The sequence below is a fragment of the Bactrocera oleae genome, chromosome 2 (assembly GCF_042242935.1).
Source record: "Bactrocera oleae isolate idBacOlea1 chromosome 2, idBacOlea1, whole genome shotgun sequence".
Classification (NCBI taxonomy): Eukaryota; Metazoa; Arthropoda; class Insecta; order Diptera; family Tephritidae; genus Bactrocera; species Bactrocera oleae.
The window spans coordinates 18,737,101-18,757,639 of NC_091536.1; the positions used below are offsets into that span (position 1 = coordinate 18,737,101).

At 37.5% G+C, this 20,539-nt stretch overlaps 4 protein-coding genes across 10 annotated transcripts in view; 3 read left to right on the forward strand and 1 right to left on the reverse strand.

Annotated features, from left to right (window-relative positions):
- The window catches only part of Efa6 (Exchange factor for Arf 6), a 56,096-nt gene extending 54,844 nt beyond the window's left edge, over nt 1-1,252 (forward strand). For all 5 annotated transcript variants that reach the window (XM_036377862.2, XM_070110453.1, XM_014247985.3 and 2 more), the window contains one exon: nt 28-1,252. The gene's annotated coding sequence lies outside the window, so the exon portion shown is untranslated. The remainder of the gene's footprint in view (nt 1-27) is intronic.
- A 1,634-nt stretch (nt 1,253-2,886) lies between these two features.
- mRRF2 (mitochondrial ribosome recycling factor 2) lies at nt 2,887-6,094 on the reverse strand. Of its 2 annotated transcripts, XM_014247951.3 has the most exons (10): nt 5,720-6,088; nt 5,497-5,659; nt 5,147-5,439; nt 4,692-5,058; nt 4,386-4,608; nt 3,998-4,319; nt 3,723-3,933; nt 3,441-3,654; nt 3,225-3,374; nt 2,887-3,147 (listed from the first exon to the last, which is right to left on the reverse strand). In XM_014247951.3, exons 1-10 carry the CDS (start codon nt 5,835-5,837, stop codon nt 2,983-2,985), a joined length of 2,226 nt encoding a protein of 741 aa, XP_014103426.3. In that variant the 5' UTR covers nt 5,838-6,088; the 3' UTR covers nt 2,887-2,982. The 2 variants fall into 2 exon arrangements, with proteins under 2 accessions (XP_014103426.3, XP_036233806.2); XM_036377913.2 differs by lacking the exons at nt 2,887-3,147; nt 3,225-3,374 and having other exon boundaries at nt 3,512-3,649; nt 5,720-6,094.
- Nucleotides 6,095-6,316: 222 nt separating this feature from the next.
- On the forward strand, nt 6,317-11,226 carry LOC106627723 (uncharacterized protein YdcI). Of its 2 annotated transcripts, XM_014247949.3 has the most exons (13): nt 6,319-6,729; nt 6,797-7,104; nt 7,167-7,480; nt 7,535-7,773; nt 8,299-8,666; nt 8,750-9,032; nt 9,130-9,329; nt 9,415-9,604; nt 9,669-9,803; nt 9,976-10,071; nt 10,187-10,316; nt 10,412-10,541; nt 10,637-11,226. In XM_014247949.3, exons 1-13 carry the CDS (start codon nt 6,527-6,529, stop codon nt 10,849-10,851), a joined length of 2,811 nt encoding a protein of 936 aa, XP_014103424.3. In that variant the 5' UTR covers nt 6,319-6,526; the 3' UTR covers nt 10,852-11,226. The 2 variants fall into 2 exon arrangements, with proteins under 2 accessions (XP_014103425.3, XP_014103424.3); XM_014247950.3 differs by lacking the exon at nt 9,976-10,071 and having other exon boundaries at nt 6,317-6,729.
- Nucleotides 11,227-11,637: 411 nt separating this feature from the next.
- LOC106627722 (uncharacterized) lies at nt 11,638-20,483 on the forward strand. Its single transcript, XM_014247946.3, has 7 exons — nt 11,638-13,012; nt 13,389-14,552; nt 14,953-15,108; nt 16,521-19,569; nt 19,648-19,792; nt 19,844-19,913; nt 19,994-20,483. Exons 1-7 carry the CDS (start codon nt 12,827-12,829, stop codon nt 20,027-20,029), a joined length of 4,806 nt encoding a protein of 1,601 aa, XP_014103421.2. The 5' UTR covers nt 11,638-12,826; the 3' UTR covers nt 20,030-20,483.
- The last annotated feature ends 56 nt before the right edge of the window (nt 20,484-20,539 follow it).

The following is a 20,539-nucleotide window of genomic DNA, read 5'->3' on the forward strand; positions in this document are numbered from 1 at the left end:
TCGATTCTTTGACGTTTATTATTTCAGCTGATTTTTTATTTCCACTTCCTTCGCATTCAAACGCACACCATCACATAGTACCCGTACCCACACTTGCACTCGTACATGCATCTGCAACAATGTCCTGAAAATATTTCTTCAAGCCTTTTTGTCCACCAGGAAAAAAGGCAAAAGCATCGTCGTTTTGCGAAAAGACATGAATACATACTAATAAATGCTAAAGTTAGAATGCCACGGTTCAATAGCTTGTGTGTATGATCGTGCTTACAGTATCTGCCAATAGTTGTGAAACGAACAAATTTTGACACTTGGTTGTCCTCTACGTCGTCGTCGTCGTTCATATGATATGCATGCATACAAACATACATAACAAATACTATTACTATTAATTTATATTTACAATATATGTATTTACTTATAATATCTATGTATAGAAATTGATGCTGCTAATTATTAAAAGAAGAAGAAGAATGGCGAAAAAGTAATTATAATTATTAATTGCAATTATTTCTGGCATTGTGAATTTAATTACACAAACATACGTTTACGAATATGCTAGAAGGGAAAGCGATGTGAAATGAAAAGATGTGCGAAACAAACAAGAAAATAACACAAAAAGCAAAATTACGCTAATTGTCGTATTTATATTATGTAATATTATATACATATTTACGCTATTTTAGATTTATTTATACATACAAACATTATATATACATACATATACATAACTACTTTCGAAAAGGCAAAAAACAAAAATCGCTAAGAGTTGAACATATAAAAAACAATTATCTTTAAAAGAATATCATTATGAATGATAGAAAACGCATTAAAAATTAAGCGATCAATTTGAGGAGTTTCGAAAAAAATTACATTTATTTATTTTTGTGTTTATGTAACAATAAAGAATTAGCATAGGCAGTAGCGGCAAGACGAATTTGCAGAAAAAAATAAATAAATAGCAGAAGTTTTCGATAATCTCAGCCACGGCGGGCATAACATAAATATATTTACTACAAAAACAAAACAAAAAACTGCATCTACATATATGTGAAGCACACCTTAAATATTATTTATACAACTGTAGTCTACTTTTAGGCGCTTACTACTTGCATTTCAAATGTTGTCCAGTTTTACCAGCGCACTTAACTGAGATTTGATTTCATATTGATTAGCAAAAGTGAATTAAGTAAATATTTCGAGAATCCCAACGTTCTCTTCAATTTGTTTCTATTAAATAATGCATAATGCATAATGCATAAAAAAAACTTTTGGTATACACGAAAAGTATGCATTCATAATTTAATAAATTCTTGCTTCCAATTTTTGATTTTGAGTATTTTTTAATTCGTTAAAAAATAATATTGAAATATTAATTTTATATTGAATGGAAGAGAATATGTACATTTCTACATATGTATGAATGTTTTGAGTACATATGTACAATGCATAAATTACTCTAATGTATTAAAAAAATAACGCTAATTCCAACAACTGAATTCCTTAATTAATTTTTTGTATTAATTTTGCTTTGTTTAAACAATATTTGGCTTTGTATATGAAACACGAAACACTCGTTCGTTCGCCGTAAACTTTTCAGTTATGTTACCGTTTTTTCTTTTTGTTTCACGTTTTCTTTTTTTATGTTTACGAAGTTAATGCCAACTGCGTTGTTCGTTCAGTTAATCGCTTAATTTCCTTAATTTATTGTATTATTCATAATTTGTAAACTTATATTTTATATAAATATTACATGCATATAATAAAAATACATTTAAACATACACATATATATGTCCACGTCTGTAGTTAGGATATTAAAATTGAAGTAAAGTAAACTTAAAGCGCTAAACGAAAATTTAAAATAAATAAAATAACAATTCAAAAGAAGAAAAAAAGCCTTTAACTTATAACGGTTTACCATTTACAATATTTCGTAACTTTTTAGGTTCGCAATGTTTGCAATTCTCGAATTGGATAATTTTCAAATACTCCGATTTTATTCGAGGCCTTTTTAAAGTTTTTAAATGTTGGATTAGGTGCACTTTGGTGCAAAAGTTCAAGGCAAATTAAACTTTGTTATCTTTAAGTGTTCTGAGAGTTTATTTCTAGTAATAAAGGTAATTTTTTGGATTAAAGCTTGAATTCATTTGTTCTATTCGAAAATAATAATATTTCTTGAGTTTTTAGTGTGGGAGGGATTAGTATTAGGAGATGTGATAAAGGCCTGAAAATATCTGCTTTCATTCGAACAAAGCCATTGTTGCGCACTATTAGTCCTAACGTACCGTTTTTGTTCGTGCTCACAGCTTTTAATTACATTATAAATGTGCTCCAATCCCATATGGAAAATCCACTGCTTATCGAGTTGTACCAATCGACAAGTGTTCCACAAAATCTCCTTACTTTTTAAATGTCATAAAATTTTTGATAAATTTTGTTAATTTTTTAAAAGTCGAGTGTTTTATTTTGCGGTTACTAAAATGTGGAACATTTTATTACATTAAAATTACAGTTAGCACCTTATCTTACATTCAATTGAATATTTAAAAACAATTACATTTAGATTGATTTTCCATAAATTATTTCGAGTTATATGTTAGACATTGATTTTCGATACTGCCAGTAATTCCAACAACTTATCGCTATATTTGATATGATTTGCCTTATAATATGAAAAAATAATAATATACGAATTTCTGAGGTGAAACTGATGAAAAGGAATGATATACAAAATAAATGTTACACTGGAAAAATAAACATGGATATTCATAAATGCTTTAATATTTAAGCAATTCATTAAAGACAGAATTGTATAATACATCAAAGTGTTATATAACAAAGAAAATAAATGAGCGAAATAGAAACTTTGAAATAAAAACTTCCAAAATTAATAAATATATATTTATTCATTTAACTTTTCAATTTCTATGTACAATTTAAGTATTGTAGGTAGCGTGCCTATCGAGGAGTTGCCGCACACAATTTACTCGAATCCCTGTGCTCTTTGTATCGCACGCACCTCATCGTTTGAATTCATATTTGAAAACCCGCATGGTTGCATTGTCATACCCGCCGTTCCAGAGCTTATGCTGCGCAAAACGCTGGAATAACCGGACAACTCAGCCAGTGGCGCATTCACATATATAACCTGTATTGAAAAATCTCCAAGTTAATGTTCAAATTGAATAAGCTTTGAGTTCGTAAGTAATCGTTGTGTATGCTCACCTTATTATGCGCACTTTTCGGCCGCACGTCGTTTATTGTGGCACGACGACGTGACAAGTCGGCTATAATTGCTGATATGCGTTCGGACGGTGCCACAATTTCCAACGCCATAACTGGTTCGAGCAAACGTGTACCTACTGTGGTTAATATCTAGAAACAAAATTTTTAACGATATTGTAATATTATGCGTGAAAAACAATATACCACATTCTTTACCTTTTGTACGCATTGCGCAGCGGCAGCCATAACAAAAGAATCAGCTGTACCACGCCCTATTGTTATACTATGCAGACGAATTTTTGTATCTACGACCTGACCACCAACACGTGGGCCACGTTCTAAAGCCGACAACGCACCCTTACGTATCACTTGTAGCATGCGGGGACGTAGTGTATTTAAATTTGCTGCATTCTCACCGGATTTATCTAAACTGCAGTATACAAGATTCGTGAAATTTTTCTTTTAACTATTATTTGTAGAAAAAATAGGTACACCTGCCTGAACGGTTCATTTTGTTCGCGCAACAGTTCTAAAGTGATGTTTACGCTCTGTTTACTCCCCGCTATTTCTTTCTCTACTTGAAAATTATCCAGCGCTGGCTCTTCTATCGTTTCTTTGTAGGCTATTTGCAGAGGACCTAAATCTACATCGATTTTGTATTCGGTGAGTATACGAGATTTTACAATATCCATGTGCAGCTCGCCCATACCTTGAGAGAAGATATTAAAATTGTAAATGGCAAACGGGTTTTTTTAATGTCTTAAAATCCTTACCACCCAACACAGTTTGTCCGGTTACAGAGTCATAATTTACACGCAAACTAGGATCTTCACGTTGCAATTGCTTTAACGCCGCCTCCATGGCGTTCTGCGTCGCCAAACTAGGTGGCTCGATAGAGCAAAAATATACAGCATCCGGAATTTGAGGATCAGTGGAGAATATCTCATTGACAAGCGTCGCATGGCCGTTATCTTCGGCATTACCATCTTCAATCATCACGTCGCTTTCAGGTAGTTTCATTGTTTTCTGCAAACGTTTTTGCGCATTTTTCAACGATGAAGCGTTAGTTGTGAGCAAATCGCCGGTAACTGTGTGCTGAAGTAGATTTGTTTTGCTTTATTATTTTTGAAAAAAAAAAATCCACAAAAAAATAAAATTTACCTTCAAGCCCGCACAAATGGCAACATCCCCAGCTGGCACACCGCTAATTTCACGATACTCATCCGCCAATGGTTCATACACTTTGCTCACCACTTCTGCAGTATTATGTGTGGTCACTAACCTTGATCCCTTCTTCAATTCACCACGGAAGACACGCACCAATGTTAGCGCACCGCGTTGTTTATCGTGTATGATTTTGAAAACTTTGCCCACAAAGTCATCACTAGTTTCAAAAAGAATTTATTTTAATTATTTGGCAAAAATTAAGAGTTTCTAGAAATCTTATTGAGATTCAAATTTTATTACCAAAAACAATCGTAAAGCTGATTTCGCTCATGTGGCGCTGGCAAAAAGTCAATGATTGCATCCATTACCCGCTGTACGCCCACATTTTTGTACGCTGAACCCAAAAGTACTGGTACCACTTTACGTTGCGCAACCGCACGTCGTAAAGCTTGTTGTATCAATTCATTGCTGACTTTATCAAAGCCCTCATTGCTAATAACGACCTGTGCTAACTCATCATCGATACCGGAAAGCTCATCAATTAACGCATAACGTTTGTCTTGTAAGTCTGCGATGTGCTTATCTAGAAGCGGAAGTGTTTTGTACTCACGACCCAAACTAGCATTATCCCAAATCAGCACTTGTTGCGTAATCACATCGAAAATAGCTGAAACAATTTAAAATATATATCTATATGGTATATATATGTAGTTATAATCAGTTTGTAAATAGTTAAACAAATAGGAGGGACATACTTAAATTTCCCTTTTCATCCTTTAGCGGTGATTGTAAACAAACTGGCTTTGCATCCAACTTTGTCGATAAATCGTTCACACAGGCGGTGAAATCTGCATCAGGACGATCCATTTTATTCACGAATACTATTTTCGGCAGATGATGTTTCTCAGCTTGTGCCCACACTGTAATTGTTTGCGCTTCTACTCCAGACGTGCCATCTAAAACCACAACAACACCATCTACAGCATGCAATGATTGTTCCACCTCCATGGTAAAGTCTATGTGACCTGGTGTGTCTAGTAGATTTATTCTACAATGCAAGCAAATAAATCGTCTTCTCTTATTTTGAACTATTCTCTATACGTACTTGTGACCCTGCCAGTTAAAAGCTACCGCAGAACTGAATATCGTTATGCCACGCTCACGTTCCTGTGTCAGGCAATCTGTCACCGTATTACCACGATGCACCTCGCCCAATGTACGTGTCTTGCCGGCATAAAAGAGCATGCGCTCCGTTGTAGTTGTTTTGCCTAAGTATCGTGTTAATAGTTTTAAATCATTATATGTTTGTTAAAACAATTATTTCTCACCTGCATCGATATGCGCCAAAATACCAATGTTTCGCAATTTTGCACTACTGTAAAATCGCTGCCATCGAGCGTGGACGCTAATGCTTTGCAGTAAACGAAAACTGCGGGCTATTGTCATTTATTAATGTGTTATTAATTAATTTTTTAATTTATAAAAGCCCTAATAATTAATTTACTTTTGCGTGGTTACACATAACAAATATGACACAATGGGTTATCAGCTGTTACTTCTACCCAGCGAATTCATCTGCGGTGTGTTCGAATTAAAAAAGTAAATAACAAAAACAAGTGCTACGCGCAAATTCAAGGCGAATTCATTTATGAGATATGTAAACTCGCTTTGTATAAATTGGTAAGTGAATTTTGTTGACAGAAAACATTCAAATAGCAATTAGGCAATTGTTTTGAAAAAAAAGTAATGGAAAATACTAGTCTTAATCTTGTCTTATATCATTTTTGCTTTATCTATGATTTTTGCTTAACCCTTAAATTTTGAGCTATCTTAAAACTTTTTAAATTTTATCAGTGGTTTCAAAACTGTTAATACCGAAACAGACTTCACTTTATCTGTGCAGATTCGTAATAGTGTAGCAGCTGTTTATAAGTGTTCGCTCCAAATTTTGAAGTGACCGGTTGTGAAGAAAATTGAAAAATCACAAACGTGATTTTTTGAAAAAATTAGTTATTTTTACTTCAAATAAATAATTTACATAATCACTTTTAGAATAATTCGTGGTGTATAAAAATTGCCTTTATCTTGTTATAACGATATCTGTGTATTATTTCCATACCGCAAATTTCAAAAAAATGGCTGGGCGCCCAAAACGTAAAGCAGCAATTAAGGCTACTCAAATAATAGAAATATCTGATTCCGATGATGATGTACAAATCACAACGAGGAGGGGACGTGACAGCTCATTTTCTCCACCACCGACAAAGTCTGCACGTATAGATGCCGCAGCACGTTCATTAACTGGAAGAGAAGTCGCTACCACAAGTACAGCTGCAAGGTTTATATTTACAAAACAGTTCTATTTAGTTATTATAATAAGTCTGAGGAGATTATTTTATTTATAGAAAACGTTGGCCCACTGAAAAAAGTAAAGATAAAGTGTCACAAGCAACAGAGAAAGGCGCCAAAAAGGACAGCAAAACAACCTCAAAATCCAAGGATAATAATAACAAAAACAGTTCAACAAATGAACCTGAAAATGTAGAAGTAATGCAGCAAGGAAATAAAGATCAGCAAATGGATTTGGAAGTTGAAGATCAGCAAGATCAAGATCCTGTAGAAACTGTAACTGACGGCCAATGTTGCTCGAGTGCAGATAAGAACAAACTGGCACGCGATTCTACCACTCATACAGGTCGCAGCTCATTTTGGGGTGTGTATGAAACAAATTAATGTATTTGTTATATTAAGTTTTTAAAAGTGAATTACTTTCAGCACGTCGAAAAGTGTGGCGCGTCGACGAACTGCTCGCAGAAAAAGAGAATGTTGAACCCTGCACTGCTAAAAATATCGTACAATTGCTGGAGAATGAGAACACAATACCATTCATTTGTCGCTATCGCCGGGATTTAATTAACCATATTACGCCTGAAAGACTGCGTGATATAAAAAATTCATATACGGAAATTGTAGAGTTGCGCAAACGTGCTGAAACGATTGTTACACAGTTAGAGAAGGAGCAACAAATAGGCGATGAAGTACGTTCAGAGATTTTATGCGCAAAAAGTAATGAAGAATTGGAATTTTTGGTAAGCACAATGGATCTTTAGTTGTTTTGTAGATTTACTCTGTAGTATTTTTAGTATGCACCATACAAACCAGCAAGCAAAGGCTCACTAGCCGAACGTGCTAAAGCACTAGGTTTGGGTGACGCTGCGGATCGCTTATTGTTCGGTGAAGCGCCAGAAGTGCGTTTGGAATCGCTTGTAAATCGTAATAATGCAGACCTGGATAATGTAGAGAAAGTACTACAAGGTATTTGTCACATCATTTCGCACAATATCAGCAAGCATACAGGTGTTTTGGAAGAGTTGCGACGGCTGTAAGTAAAAACAAGAAAACGTTAACCTCGGTTGCACCGAAGCTATAATACCCTTCACACATAAAAAAATCCGTACAAGAACTTGATTTGCCAGGTTGTACGGCAGCTGTATGCTTTTCGTAGATTGTACCGTTGTCTTTGATAATAATTTATGTCAAACTGCGTTATGATATATTGTCAAATAAAAAGGTTTTGCATGCAAAATCTTGCATTTGATCGGTCAATTGTATGGTAGCTATATGCTGTAGTGGCCCGATCTGAACATTATCTTTCGGACAATAATCCGTGCAAAATTTTGTGAAGATATCTTGATAGTTTTCCATAACAGCATGTTTTTGATAGTTCAGTTCGTATGGTTACAATATACTATAATGATATCAAAAATTAAGGGACTAGTCCCGCGTATATACAGACAGACAGACGGACGTGACTAAAACGATTCAGCTCGTCGCGTTTATCAAAGGTCCAAAAACTGTCAAATGTTTTAATTACATATATGTATATCTGCCATTTTTTATTGTACAGCCAAAAAGTGCACCGCATAGTGCTTAAGTGTACCAAATCCAAAACGCCCGGCACATCAACCGCTACCAAATCGTCAACAGCATTGAATAATAATAGCTCGGTGCATTCCAAGAATAAAACGGATGCATCAAAGTATGAGACATATTTTGACTTCCAACAAGATGTGCGTTATTTAAAACCACATCAGGTGCTCGCCATCAATCGTGCAGAAAAGCAAAAGTTTCTAACTGTAAAGATAGTCACTGCTGATTATGTAAAAAATGATATCAAACGCTTCACGCGCGAGCTGTTTATGACTGATGGTCTGCGTTACCCACTGCGCAATCAGGTTTTCGAGCAGGCATTCGAGGAATGCTACAGTAAAAAATGTGAGTGTACCAATAGCGAATCATTAAAATATTTGTATGTAAACATGTTAATATATGTATAAACATTTTTTAATTGGCTCCAGTGCAACCGCTTCTATCACGTCAGTTGCGCAGCGATCTGAATGAATCCGCCAAAAAAGCGGCTATCGATGTTTTTGCGCAAAACCTGAAACAATTATTGCTACAATCGCCACTTAAAGGTGAGCGCATTCTTGGCATTGATCCAGGTTTCACCAATGGCTGCAAATTGGCGTTAATCTCCGAGACAGCAGATGTTTTGGAAACTGGTGTAATATACCCACATGCTCGTAGCAGTAATGCTGAAGAAGTAGGCGAGAAATTAGCCAAATTGCTAGCTAGACACAAGTAAGTAACAGTAAAAACGTCGAATAATTAAAACAAATAAATAAAATTTGCATATTTAATAAACTCATTTCAAATTTCTAAATCTCAAATTTCAAAGTTGCAAAATAATCGCTTTGGGCAACGGCACGGCCTGTCGTGAAACAGAATTTTGGCTTTCCAATCTATTCGGTTTAGGCATTTTAGATAAAAATAATGTGCGGTATAGTATTGTTTCCGAGCAAGGCGCTTCAATATATTCATGTAGCAATGTAGCCCGCCAAGAGTTTCCCGACATGGATATGAATGAGATCAGTGCTGGTAATTATTAAAAATTAAAAGTATATACATATATATATATATATAAAAATAATATAAAATTTATTTTTTACTTTCTCATCTGCAGTCTCCATTGCACGTCGCTTAAATGATCCGTTGAGTGAATATGTGAAAATAGAGCCACGACATATTGGTGTTGGCATGTACCAGCACGATGTGCCGGAAAAAACGCTAAACGAAGCGCTGAATGAGGTGGTCTCTGAGTGTGTAAGTTTTGTGGGCGTGGATATCAACACAGCCAGTTTAAGTGTGTTAAAGTGAGTAGAATAATTTTTACCATAATTTCTTACAATATTATAATCATGTCTTATGTTGTTTTAGGCATGTAGCTGGCTTGAGTGAAAAGAAAGCACAAAAAATCATAGAGCATCGTTCAAGTAACGGTCCATTTCAAACACGCAAGGATCTGTTGAAAGTAAAGTCCATTGGTGAGAAGACATTTGTACAATGTGCTGGGTGAGCAATGCATTTCAGTTATATAACATAAATAGTATTCTAAAAAAGCATATGCAATTTAATCGGAGCTTGTTGTTGTAAAGTTCGTTTGTGTTAAATAATTTCGTATTATCTAAGTGAAAATGGCATATTTTCGCATCACACGTCAACATATTATCTGTTCTCATTTCAGTTTTATACGCATCGAACCTTTGAGTGTGGGTGGAAAAATTGAAAATCTGCTGGACTGCACTTGGGTGCATCCAGAGAGTTATGCTGTTGCCAATAAGTAAATTATTTCTATTATTATAACTTTGTGTTGTACACTTGTTTAAGAGTGCGATTATCTTTTGAATATCCAAATATACAATTATGATTTTTTTTTTTTAATTTTTATTTCACAGAGTTATAAGCAAATGTAATTTGTTACTCAAAGACATCGGGAGTACACCGTTTATCTGTAAAATTAAAGCTTACGCCTTACAATGCGATATGGAAGAGCTAGCAGATAATTTTCAAATACCAAAAGAGCGTGTGAGTTAAATTTCCATTAAAAAAAATATACCAACTCTAATACGAGTATATATATTCTATAATTTTATTAAAAAATTTTAATATTTAAATTTCAGATCGATGTGGTGTTAATGGCCTTACAACGCAAGCTCACACAAGACTATCGTGCAGAATTCGCCAAACGTCCGCTTTTCAAGCAAGGTTTAGCACGTATAACTGAACTCAGTGAGGGTGATGTTCTGACGGGTAATTATTTGCTAATTATTAATTTCTTCTTAAATTCATAGATGTATAATATATAATATTTTCAAATATTAATGTATCGCTAACTTAATATTCAGGTGCCGTCTCAAACATCACACACTTTGGCGCTTTTGTTGATATTGGCGTTGAATGTAATGCTCTTATTCATATAAGTAAAATGAAAAATAGGGAGCTAAGTGTAGGCGATCGTGTAACTGTTTCGATTATACAAATTGATATACCGCGCAAACGCATTGGTGTACGTCTGGAGGATACGATAAAGGAGACCGACACTTCATTTACTTTGACCTAATTAGATTAAAGCTTAGCGAACACTTGGTTATTAGAATATAAATGTTTTTATATTACATACGTATTTTTCTTTACGTATACATATGTTTATTTTTCTACATTGTTAATACATTAAGTGTAAAATATTCACTCATAACATACATATGGAAATTATAGAAAATAATATATAATTTCAAACATAAGCCATAGAGTCCATTAGAGTCATAATTCATTAAAATAGCCTGATATTTTTAGTGTATCACTGTTTTAAGAGTAAATTTAAGAATATTTTATTTCTATAACAACCACTAAGCATTCGTGTTTTGCAAGCTAAAGACATCAACTTATAATCAAGTGAACTATTAAAAAAATTGTAAATCACACCGGCTGGTTAAAATATTCATACATTCATTCCGATGCTTGGAGAAAGCTTCTCAGCAAGTTACGGATTGAAGAGGAGAGGAAAGAAGAGAGGAAAGGCACATACCATCACACTAGAGTTACCTAATCAGTTTTTTATTCTCTAAAACCGAAATTTGATATTGAAATGTTACGTTCACACACGTCCTTTTGGTCCAAAGAAACTGCTCATTTGTCGCAACCGCCGATATCGGACCACTGCCATACAAACTGACCGATCAAAATCAAGTTTTTGTATGAAAAACTTTTTTATTTGACAAGATATCTTCACGGATTTTGGCATAGATTTTTGTACAAGACATATTGTTCAGATCGAACCACTATAACAAATAGTGGTTGTTAACTGACCGATTAAAATCAAGGTAAATATCTTTTTATGCCCTATTATGCTATAAGAAATGCACGTGTGAAGGGGATTATAGCTTCGCTGCTTTCTTGTTATCGAATAACAGGTGTGTAGTTCTTATACGTAAAAGGATCTCATCAATATTATAATATAGATTCTAAAAAACTCAAGATTTCTTTAAGATTCTTCGCCTAGCCTTGTCTATAATAAACTACCTGTCGTCGTTGTTGCTGCTGTAGCGACAGAAAGTATACCTCAGATAATTTTGAGGATTGCTGTGAAAAGGATATCCGTGTCCATGCCAATTACGTAGACTTGTCGTCGAACCAGATTGAAAACTCACAAGCATTGTTAAACTTTTATACTTACACAACAACAATGTATAGTCAAACTAAAAAGCCAATTTTAATAGAACAAGTTTAATCCCTTCTATGTATGACAATTTTCTGCATGTTCTATGAAAGGCATTAACTAGTTGAACTGAGACAACAGTTGAATGTCAGTTGTGCATCCTCAAATTATAAATTAAATAAATTATACGTTAATAAAAAGCCATTCGTAAAAATAACAATGATGAACACTGTAAGGAATAAATAATGAAAAACACTGTAATAAAATACAATCGAAAATGAGCAAACATAGTAGTTTGTTCAAAATCAATTAGTGAAAACAATTCTTGGAAAATATAGGAAACTCGGGCGAAAGCAGTTTTCAAATTAGATTTTCGTTCAAAAAAACTCATTGCAACTAATAAATTTCAAGTTTTACAACAATTAATTGATACCATTGTTAATTAATAAAACGTATAACAACAAAAACGACAATAATAACAACGATTACACGAATATCAAAACAGAGCAAGAAGCTGTTATATGTTTTGTGTGCAAAAGCTTGCAGTACCGTTACTAACCATTGCCATTTAACAGCAGCAAGAACAAGCCTATAAAAAAAATAACTTATACCGAAAAACCAAAAATAACAACAAGCAACTACCAATTAAATCAATCTAAAACCACAAACTAAACAAACAAACTCACAAGCAAAAAGAAAACCAAGGATAAAAAGCTTTCGTTTGAAAACCGGCAAACAAATTAGCAAAGGAGTTACCAACCAGACGTTAAGCGTATTGCCGCGGCATTGGTCTCGAGCATTTTATAGACCTTAATAGAAATATTAAGCTTTCTAAAATAGCAAGAGCCAACTCCATATATACATATATTAGTCAAGCGAAATGGCATTTTCAACTCAAAAAGAATTTTTCCATGTCCCCTTTATGAACGAGACGGTCGACTATGAGTGCCGCAAGGCTTGTGTCAAGCTGAAGACCTATCAGTCGACCATCGATCACCGCTCGTGGGCCATGGATGAGTCGTTGCAATCGAGGTTTCTTTCAGATTTGATCACCTGCCAAACGCCGGTAGGTCAAATCTTGAGATCAACTAAATTATTGCAAAGTAATATTAGGCCGCCGAATTCCCCAATAGCGATACAATTTCGTAAATATTTTTATGTTGATGTAATAGCTATATTTTTAATGAATTTAATTGATAGAGCGCCTAAATAGTTCTTAAACATCACTTAAATATATTTGTCCTTTGTGATATTTGTTCAAAAATTGAGTATTATTTATAAAATACAAAATTAGAAGATGAAAGTCGCCAGAAATTCAGTTTGTGCCAGAAAGGCACTGACTAATGCAAAGCGTTTTTGGGGAATTCACATGTTGTTTCTTGTGCTTGGAAAGTTTTTAAGTTCGCATCAATTAAAATCGGTTTTTTTTTGTTTTTTTTTAGGTTGGTGGCTTCGGTGATGGTGATGGTGACGATGAGTATGATTATGCTTTTGATGGAGATGAAACAGGTGCAGCTGGACGTACTCATGGACATAATATTGGCGCTATACGTGGTGGTGGTCGGACAGGTGGACGCCCTAACAGCGGTTATGTCGGCGAACCGGGTACGAGAGGTGATGAGGGAGCGGGACCTAGTGGGCGTGGTCGGATGGGTGGCACCGGGGGTGGTGGCCCTAGAGGGGGTGGTCCTGGAGGCGGTGGTCCTGGAGGTGGTGGTCCTAGCGGTGGAAGTCCCGGTGGTGGTGGCCTAGGTGGAGGCGGGCCCGGTAGTGGATTTCCGGGAAGCGCCGATGGGAGACGAGGTAAGCTGGGTCAAAGTGGTCTCATTTCTGCTGATAGCGTAATTGCTTGTGCCAATGAACAAATGGGAAGAATGCAGGAATTGTTACTGCACAAAAAGAATCTCGAAAAACAATTGGAAGTATCGAATGAACGCTTAAAAGTATCTAACATGGAAAATGATAAAATCAAAGCCATTATGAATAACAAATTCGATAGCAGTCATTCGAAAGATTTCTATAACAAAATACAAAAGCTTACATCAAGCGGCAAAATCAGTAAAGGCGAGGAAAATGAACTTTTACAGATTTACAATAAATTCGAAGATATGAGCAAGGCATATGAAATATTACAAGCAGAAAATGCCTATCTAAAGCGATTAATGGAGAAACTGTCGTCAGGTGCATCCTTCGAAGCGCTCAAAGTAGAACCGGAGAAAAGTAACGATATTGCATACCTACAGAACGAGGTGAATAAGTTGCGCAAGGAGCTCTCCATATTGCGTAAGTTTGAACATGACAAACTGAAAGGCACCATGGATAGCAATCGGAATAAAATGTCCGATCAAGATGCTGAGACGCTCAAGGCGATTATGAAAGAGCGTAATGCTTTGCGTGAGAAATGCAAAACTTTCAAGGATCTTGAGACAAAGGTATATGAGCTGCAAAAGATGGCAAAAGAAGCCGATAAAATGTCCGATAGTCTATCGAACGATTTGGATAGTCAATCTAAACATATAAATGAAATGGAACGTGAGATGAAGCAGATGCAAGACTACTACGAAGATCAAATAGACAAACATAAGTTTAATGAAGACATACTTAGGGTAAGTGTACACTAAATAGCTAATAAAGACTCTCTTTTCTAAGCATCAACTAGATTGTAAAAATTTGAATCTAGTATTTTGCAATAAAAAAAAATATGAACGTTTAGAGAAAGCTGTTTTGTTAAAGGTCGGTTGCAAACAAAGCTTTTTCCCTTGTAAGGTTTTAGAAAAACTGAAAACAATTTTCAAAATATTTATATAAATATTGCTTAACAATTACCGATTATATTTTATGCTTCGCCGAAGGCTTACCATAACGTAAATTGCTCAAAATATTTAACAAACGAACGGAAAGATTGTTTTGTCCTATTTAATATTTGGTGCAGTCAGAAATTAGACCTATAATATTATCATATACTTTTTAGTGCCTATCGAACAAGTTCTCATTTCTCTATTACAGTGTCAACTCAACGAAATGAAAGAAGATCTAATTCGTGCCTGTTGCAGCGCACAAAAAGCCGAATGCTTGCAAGTGGAGAACGTCACTTTGCGAAACGAGCTGATGCGCCGCGAGATGGCTCTGAATGATTACAACTGTCAGTACAACCAATTGATGGTAAGTTATCTAATGGTAAACGCTCATTTATGAATATGCAAAATTAAGTGAGCGTTGAAATTTATTTTCGTTTCTTTTCGATTTCATAGTACAAGGCCAAAAAGTTTAGAAACAGTGGCTATTGTATGTGCAATCGGAACCCAGATGCTGGCCATGATAATGAGAATTGTTTGTCGGATAACTGACTGCAATGCGAATTAGCCAACCAAATGCATATAAACATGCATATGCACATATGTATGTATGTACATGCGAAAAATATGTATATACTCCTTCTATAAACAATTGTACGTTTATGCCCATATCTACTACTGCCTTAAAGGATACATATATATATAAATATTTTTTTTTTTATTATTATTCACTGTATATTAATAATAAATTTTGTATAAGCTCTGTTTTTTTTTCTTGTTTAAAATTTATGAAATTTTGTGAGTTGAATAAATCGATTGTTGAAAAATATAAACAAACTTGTTTGAACAAAACTCGTTCATTTACAGTTGTTGTAAAACGTTTTTAATTTCAAGCTCTTGAAAGCGCGGTTTACGCTTGATGCTTTTTCTAATCATTCATAAGAATATTTTAAATAAATTTCGTGCCTATGACGGGTATATGTAATAATGACAGCTGAAAAAACTAAGATCTTATAGGTTTCCAGTCACCTCATAACGGCTGAAGAAGTTTAGTGAAAGAGCTCATTTCGTCTATAACCCAAATGGAGTTTCGATATTGAGCTCTAAAGGTTTATAAGTTTCGTAGCTATAAAAATTATGAATTATATCTTCTTTTTAAATCGGGTTATCCGCTTAACATTAAGCGTTAGAAGTGTGAGGAGTCAACCAAAGGGGCACTAATGTGTCCCGTACCAAGAAATTTTTTATTTCGAGTGCTTAGTATTCACAAAAAAAAATGGCTCGTGTCACTTTCATGGCTGGCTCTGGAACGGAACTGAAATTCAGCCGCGTTAACATCACATTCATAGACCAACACCCTCCCTTCTTACCAAAAAAAGAAAAGAAAAATTGAAACATACGTATGCATGTATATATGTATGTATGCAAAGCTTTAATTGCGCTGGACTTGCTCGTATTTACAGCGGCAGTTTGTAGAAATGGGCTTGAAGGGCAAGTGCAGGAAAAGAGTTCGTTTTCGACAAGTTTGCTCTTCCTGCGTACGCATTGATCGACATACATGGCCAGCAGACTCGGATACAGAAACGGAAGTAATAGCTGATAAATATAAGAAGGAAAACGTATTATGTAAAACAAGTGCTATAGAAAATACCAAAACAAAAGTGAAGGACACTGATGACACGGATACAGAGTACTGAATGCATATAGAATGATACTGACTAATATTTGATTTTTTCCTTCGCGCTTTCCGCTGTGCGTTTGTCATGACCTAATGCACAGAGTGTCATTGATGAGCTCCAGAATAACGCCATACAAAATCTCCACGATACCCAAACACAAACCTGCACAGATTATATGGACGACTTGACCTTCTTTGCGCGCGCCACTTTGAACGAAATCAAGAAGGAGATAAAGAAACGTGGCGGAGATGGCGACAAAATCGGCGGTCCAGCTATTACCGATGGCCTTAGTCCCGATGAGTGTTGCGCTGAGTTGCAGCGGCTGCACGATATAGTCCAACAATTGACAAGACAAAATGAGTATTTGCAAAATAATGTGCAGAAAGCAGCGGAAGACTTTTGTGCAGATGCGTTTAAGAAACTGAGGGAAATGGAGGAGAAATACAAAAAAGCCCAAGATGATATTTCATATTTGAAGAAAGACAAGGATGCCCTAAATATGCATGCTATGGATAAACTGAATGAGTTCTCTGATCGTGTTGATAAAATGGGTACGGACGTGGGTAAGGCCGCTAAAGATACCGCTTATATTGATAGGGACTTGAAGGAATCTATGAAATTGGTGAAAGAGATAAGTGACATACAGTTGAAGAATGCGCAATTATCGAATGCTGTGAATGCGCTTAATACACGCGATGATCAGAGCATTATAGATGATTTACGTCGACAATTGCTCGAAGAACAAGCAAAAAATAAGAAGTGTCAGGAGGAGAATAAGAAGCTAAGAGAACTGCTTGAAAAACGAGGCATTGACCCAGATGTAGCAACTAAGGATATCATAAGAGAAGCGGCGGATGTACAGAAGGGTGGCCCTGCCGCCGTCCTAGACGTTCAAAAGAGTGGTCCTGCCATTAGTCCAGACGGTCAGAAAGGTACACCTGCTGGTGCGGGTCAAATAGCCGGGCCTGAAAAAGGTGGCCCATTTGTTGGCAAAGATGTTGGCCCAGAAGTTGGAAAAAAATCTGAGCCAAGCGACGGTGAAGTTGTTAGTGCTGAACTTGTAAAAAAAGCTGCTCCTGGGGATAGTGCAGTTGTTGGACCGGAAGCTGGTAAAAGAGCTGGTCCTGGCGCGGGTGAAGTGGGTGGTCCTGGTGCTGATAGAAGAGCCGGAATTGATGCGCCTGGAGTTGGAGGTCCAGATGCTGTCAAAGTACCTTCGGCTGGTGGTACCGTTGAACGTGGCGGGCCTGAAGCTACGCAACCGGTTGTACCTAGTGCCGTTGAAGGGCCAGCTGCGGCCAAAACAACTGGTCCTACTGCGGGTAGCCCTGCGGAGCGTGGTCCTGGAAGACCTGCTACTGGTGGGCAAACTTCAGGTGGTCCTGGTGCGGGTGGACCTTCTACTGGTGGGCCAGCTTCAGGTGGTCCTGGTGCTGGTGGTCCTGCTACGAGTGGGCCTTCTACTGGTGCAACAGGTACGGGTATCCCTGGTGTTGGTGGTCCAGCTGCAGGTGCTCCTGGTGCAGGTCCCGTTAAAGGTGGCCCGAATGTAGGGGGTCCAGATGCAGGTCCCACTACAGGTGGTCCAGCTACAGGTGCTCCTGGTACAGGTCCCGTTAAAGGTGGCCCGGCTGTAGGTGGTCCTGATACAGGTCCCACTACAGGTGGTCCAGCTACAGGTGCTCCTGGTACAGGTCCCGTTAAAGGTAGACCGGCTGTAGGTGGTCCTGATGCAGGGGCCACTACAGGTGGTCCAGCTGCAGGTGCTCCTGGTGCAAGTCCCGCTGAAGGTGGCCCGACTGTAGGTGCTCCTGGTGCAAGTCCAGCTAAAGGTGATCCAACTGCAGGTGGTTCTGCTGTACCCGGGCCAGATGCAGATCGTCCCGTTGTAGGTGGCCCTGCTGCGGGTGGACCCGCTGCGAGCGGTCCTGCTGGAGGTAGTCCTGGTGAAGTTGGTCCTGCTACGGGTGGACGAGCTGCAGGTGGCCCTGCTGGAGGCGGCCCGGCTGCGCGTGGTCCTGCTGCGGGTGGTCCTACTGCGACTGGACCTGCTGCGGGCGGTCCTGGTGCTGGTGGTCCTGCTGGAGGCGGTCCTGGTGTATTTAGCCCTGCTGCAAGTGTTCCCGGTGTAGGTGGCCCTACTGCAGGAGGTCCTGGAGTAGGTGCTTCTACTGCGGGTGGCCCCATTGGAGGTGGTCCTGCTGCAGGCGGTCCTGGAGCAGTTGGTCCTGCTACGGGTGGACCTGCTTTAGCTGGTCCTGCTACGGGTGGACCTGCTTTAGCTGGTCCTGCTGATGGAGGTCCTGGTGCAGTTGGTCCTGTTGGGGGTGGTCCTGGCGCAGTTGGAACTGCTGCTGGTGTTCCCGGTACTGATGGCCCTGCTGCCGGTGGTCCTGGTCTCGGTGCAACGGACGTTGACCGACCTGGTGCAGTTCGAAGAGGTCAACCGGGTATTAGTAATGCTGGTGGACCTGGAGGAGTTATTGTAGACAGTGGTCCTGGAGGCGCTGGTCAAATACGTAGCCCTGGAGAACCGGATCGAGGTGGTCCCGGTATAGCTATGATTGGCGGTGCAGGTCCCGTGGGGGATGGCGCAGCAATCGGAGGCGGAGAAAGTGATGGAAGAACTGGCATTAAACCTGGAAAGGGAGAAGGTATTGGAGGCGGCGTTTCTGGTAGAGGACCTGTTGGCCGAGGTGCACCGACTTCTGGTGGTGGCAAAAGTCGGAGAGGAAAAGGCACAGCTGCATCAGCAGATACAGATGCATTCCAACAATTTATCGACACTAATGCCAACACAATGATTTCGAATATAAAAGCGGGCAGTGCACTGGAAAAGGAATTACGTGCAATTCTCAATTCCTTCATGATGGAATGTGGTTTCTGCTTCTGCAAAAGTCTAGTGCCAAAAAGTAAATTTTACGCACTCTGCCACAAACTTCTACATAATGGTATACAGTGCATGTCCTTCCGCGAGTTGGCTTACATGCATAGAAAAATATTTATGGCCGCTGACAAGTTGCATCCAGGCTGTCTATTAAACATGATACTAACCGAACTGGGCTTCAAGGATGGCGAGGGTCTCAGGTGTTGCCATTGCAAAAATGCTCTCTGTTGCAGCAACTCCGAGGAAATGCTCAAAGAAAAGGGTGAGTAATGAATGTTTGAATGTTTTTTAGTGTTGTTGTACTCGACGATATTTTACAACAAATTTGCATTTACTGTAGTGAGCAAGTTGGAGCGTGATATTGAAATGGCAAAAGAATATTTGGACAGTTTGAAAGCGCAACCGAAAACGCCGAAAAATCCATATACCTCAACTGGAAAGACATACCGAAACATGGACGATAGCTATTCAGAAGCCGTAGAAGAGTATGGATATTTTATGATATTGTAAAAGTATGTATAATCATTTTTTGCTAGGCTTCTAACATGTCGTGAAACAAGACCAGCTTTGTCCAGAACACACAGCAAACAAATGAAGACACTTAAGGTGGGCAATTTATCTAATTTTAGTGTCATCTCATCTCTTGTATTCAAAACGTTTGTTCTGTGATGTTTTCTCTATTGCAGGCGCGCATAATGAAATGCTCCGAAATGCTGCGGTGATTATTATAAGTAAACGATATTACGGACAATTACTTTGTTGTGAGCGAGCGTATAATTTGAAAACATCCAAACATACTTTGCTGCAATGATATCTATTTTTTAGTTTATATTTATATTTATCGCACCGATAACGGTTTGATTTACGTTTATTTTTTTTTTTTTTGCATTTCGTGCCGAGTGGCATTTTTACCAAGAACAATTTTTGTGAATGAAAACAAATTTGTTCTAAAAGAGGTCTGCATAGCCTTCGTATAAAAAAATTATTTTATTAATTCACCAACTGAGTGCATCTTTGGAGAATTAATATAATATTTTTACAAAAGTTCGCAATGCTTGGGACTTATATGGACTCGATCAATGAATGACCGCCACATCCACGGATATGTATATATAGTTTAGAGGGTTTTGCGAAAAAAAATAAAAAATTGAAATAAACAAATATATTTTAATGAAATCGTGATAATTAGTTTAAATTTATAGCCGCAATTCCAGTACATTGAAAGAATTAGC

Coding starts and splice junctions, on each gene's coding strand:
- mRRF2 (XM_014247951.3), bottom strand. CDS start 5,837: ATGACAATAGCCCGCAGTTTTCGTTTACTGCAAAGCATTAGCGTCCAC. Junction 5,440..5,496: donor TTTAACTGGCAGGGTCACAA/GTACGTATAGAG, acceptor CTTGCATTGTAG/AATAAATCTACTAGACACAC. Junction 3,655..3,722: donor GAACAAAATGAACCGTTCAG/GCAGGTGTACCT, acceptor TGTATACTGCAG/TTTAGATAAATCCGGTGAGA.
- LOC106627723 (XM_014247949.3), top strand. CDS start 6,527: ATGGCTGGGCGCCCAAAACGTAAAGCAGCAATTAAGGCTACTCAAATA. Junction 7,774..8,298: donor TTGGAAGAGTTGCGACGGCT/GTAAGTAAAAAC, acceptor TTTATTGTACAG/CCAAAAAGTGCACCGCATAG. Junction 10,072..10,186: donor AGTTATGCTGTTGCCAATAA/GTAAATTATTTC, acceptor TTTATTTCACAG/AGTTATAAGCAAATGTAATT.
- LOC106627722 (XM_014247946.3), top strand. CDS start 12,827: ATGGCATTTTCAACTCAAAAAGAATTTTTCCATGTCCCCTTTATGAAC. Junction 13,013..13,388: donor TGATCACCTGCCAAACGCCG/GTAGGTCAAATC, acceptor GTTTTTTTTTAG/GTTGGTGGCTTCGGTGATGG. Junction 19,570..19,647: donor GGAAATGCTCAAAGAAAAGG/GTGAGTAATGAA, acceptor CATTTACTGTAG/TGAGCAAGTTGGAGCGTGAT.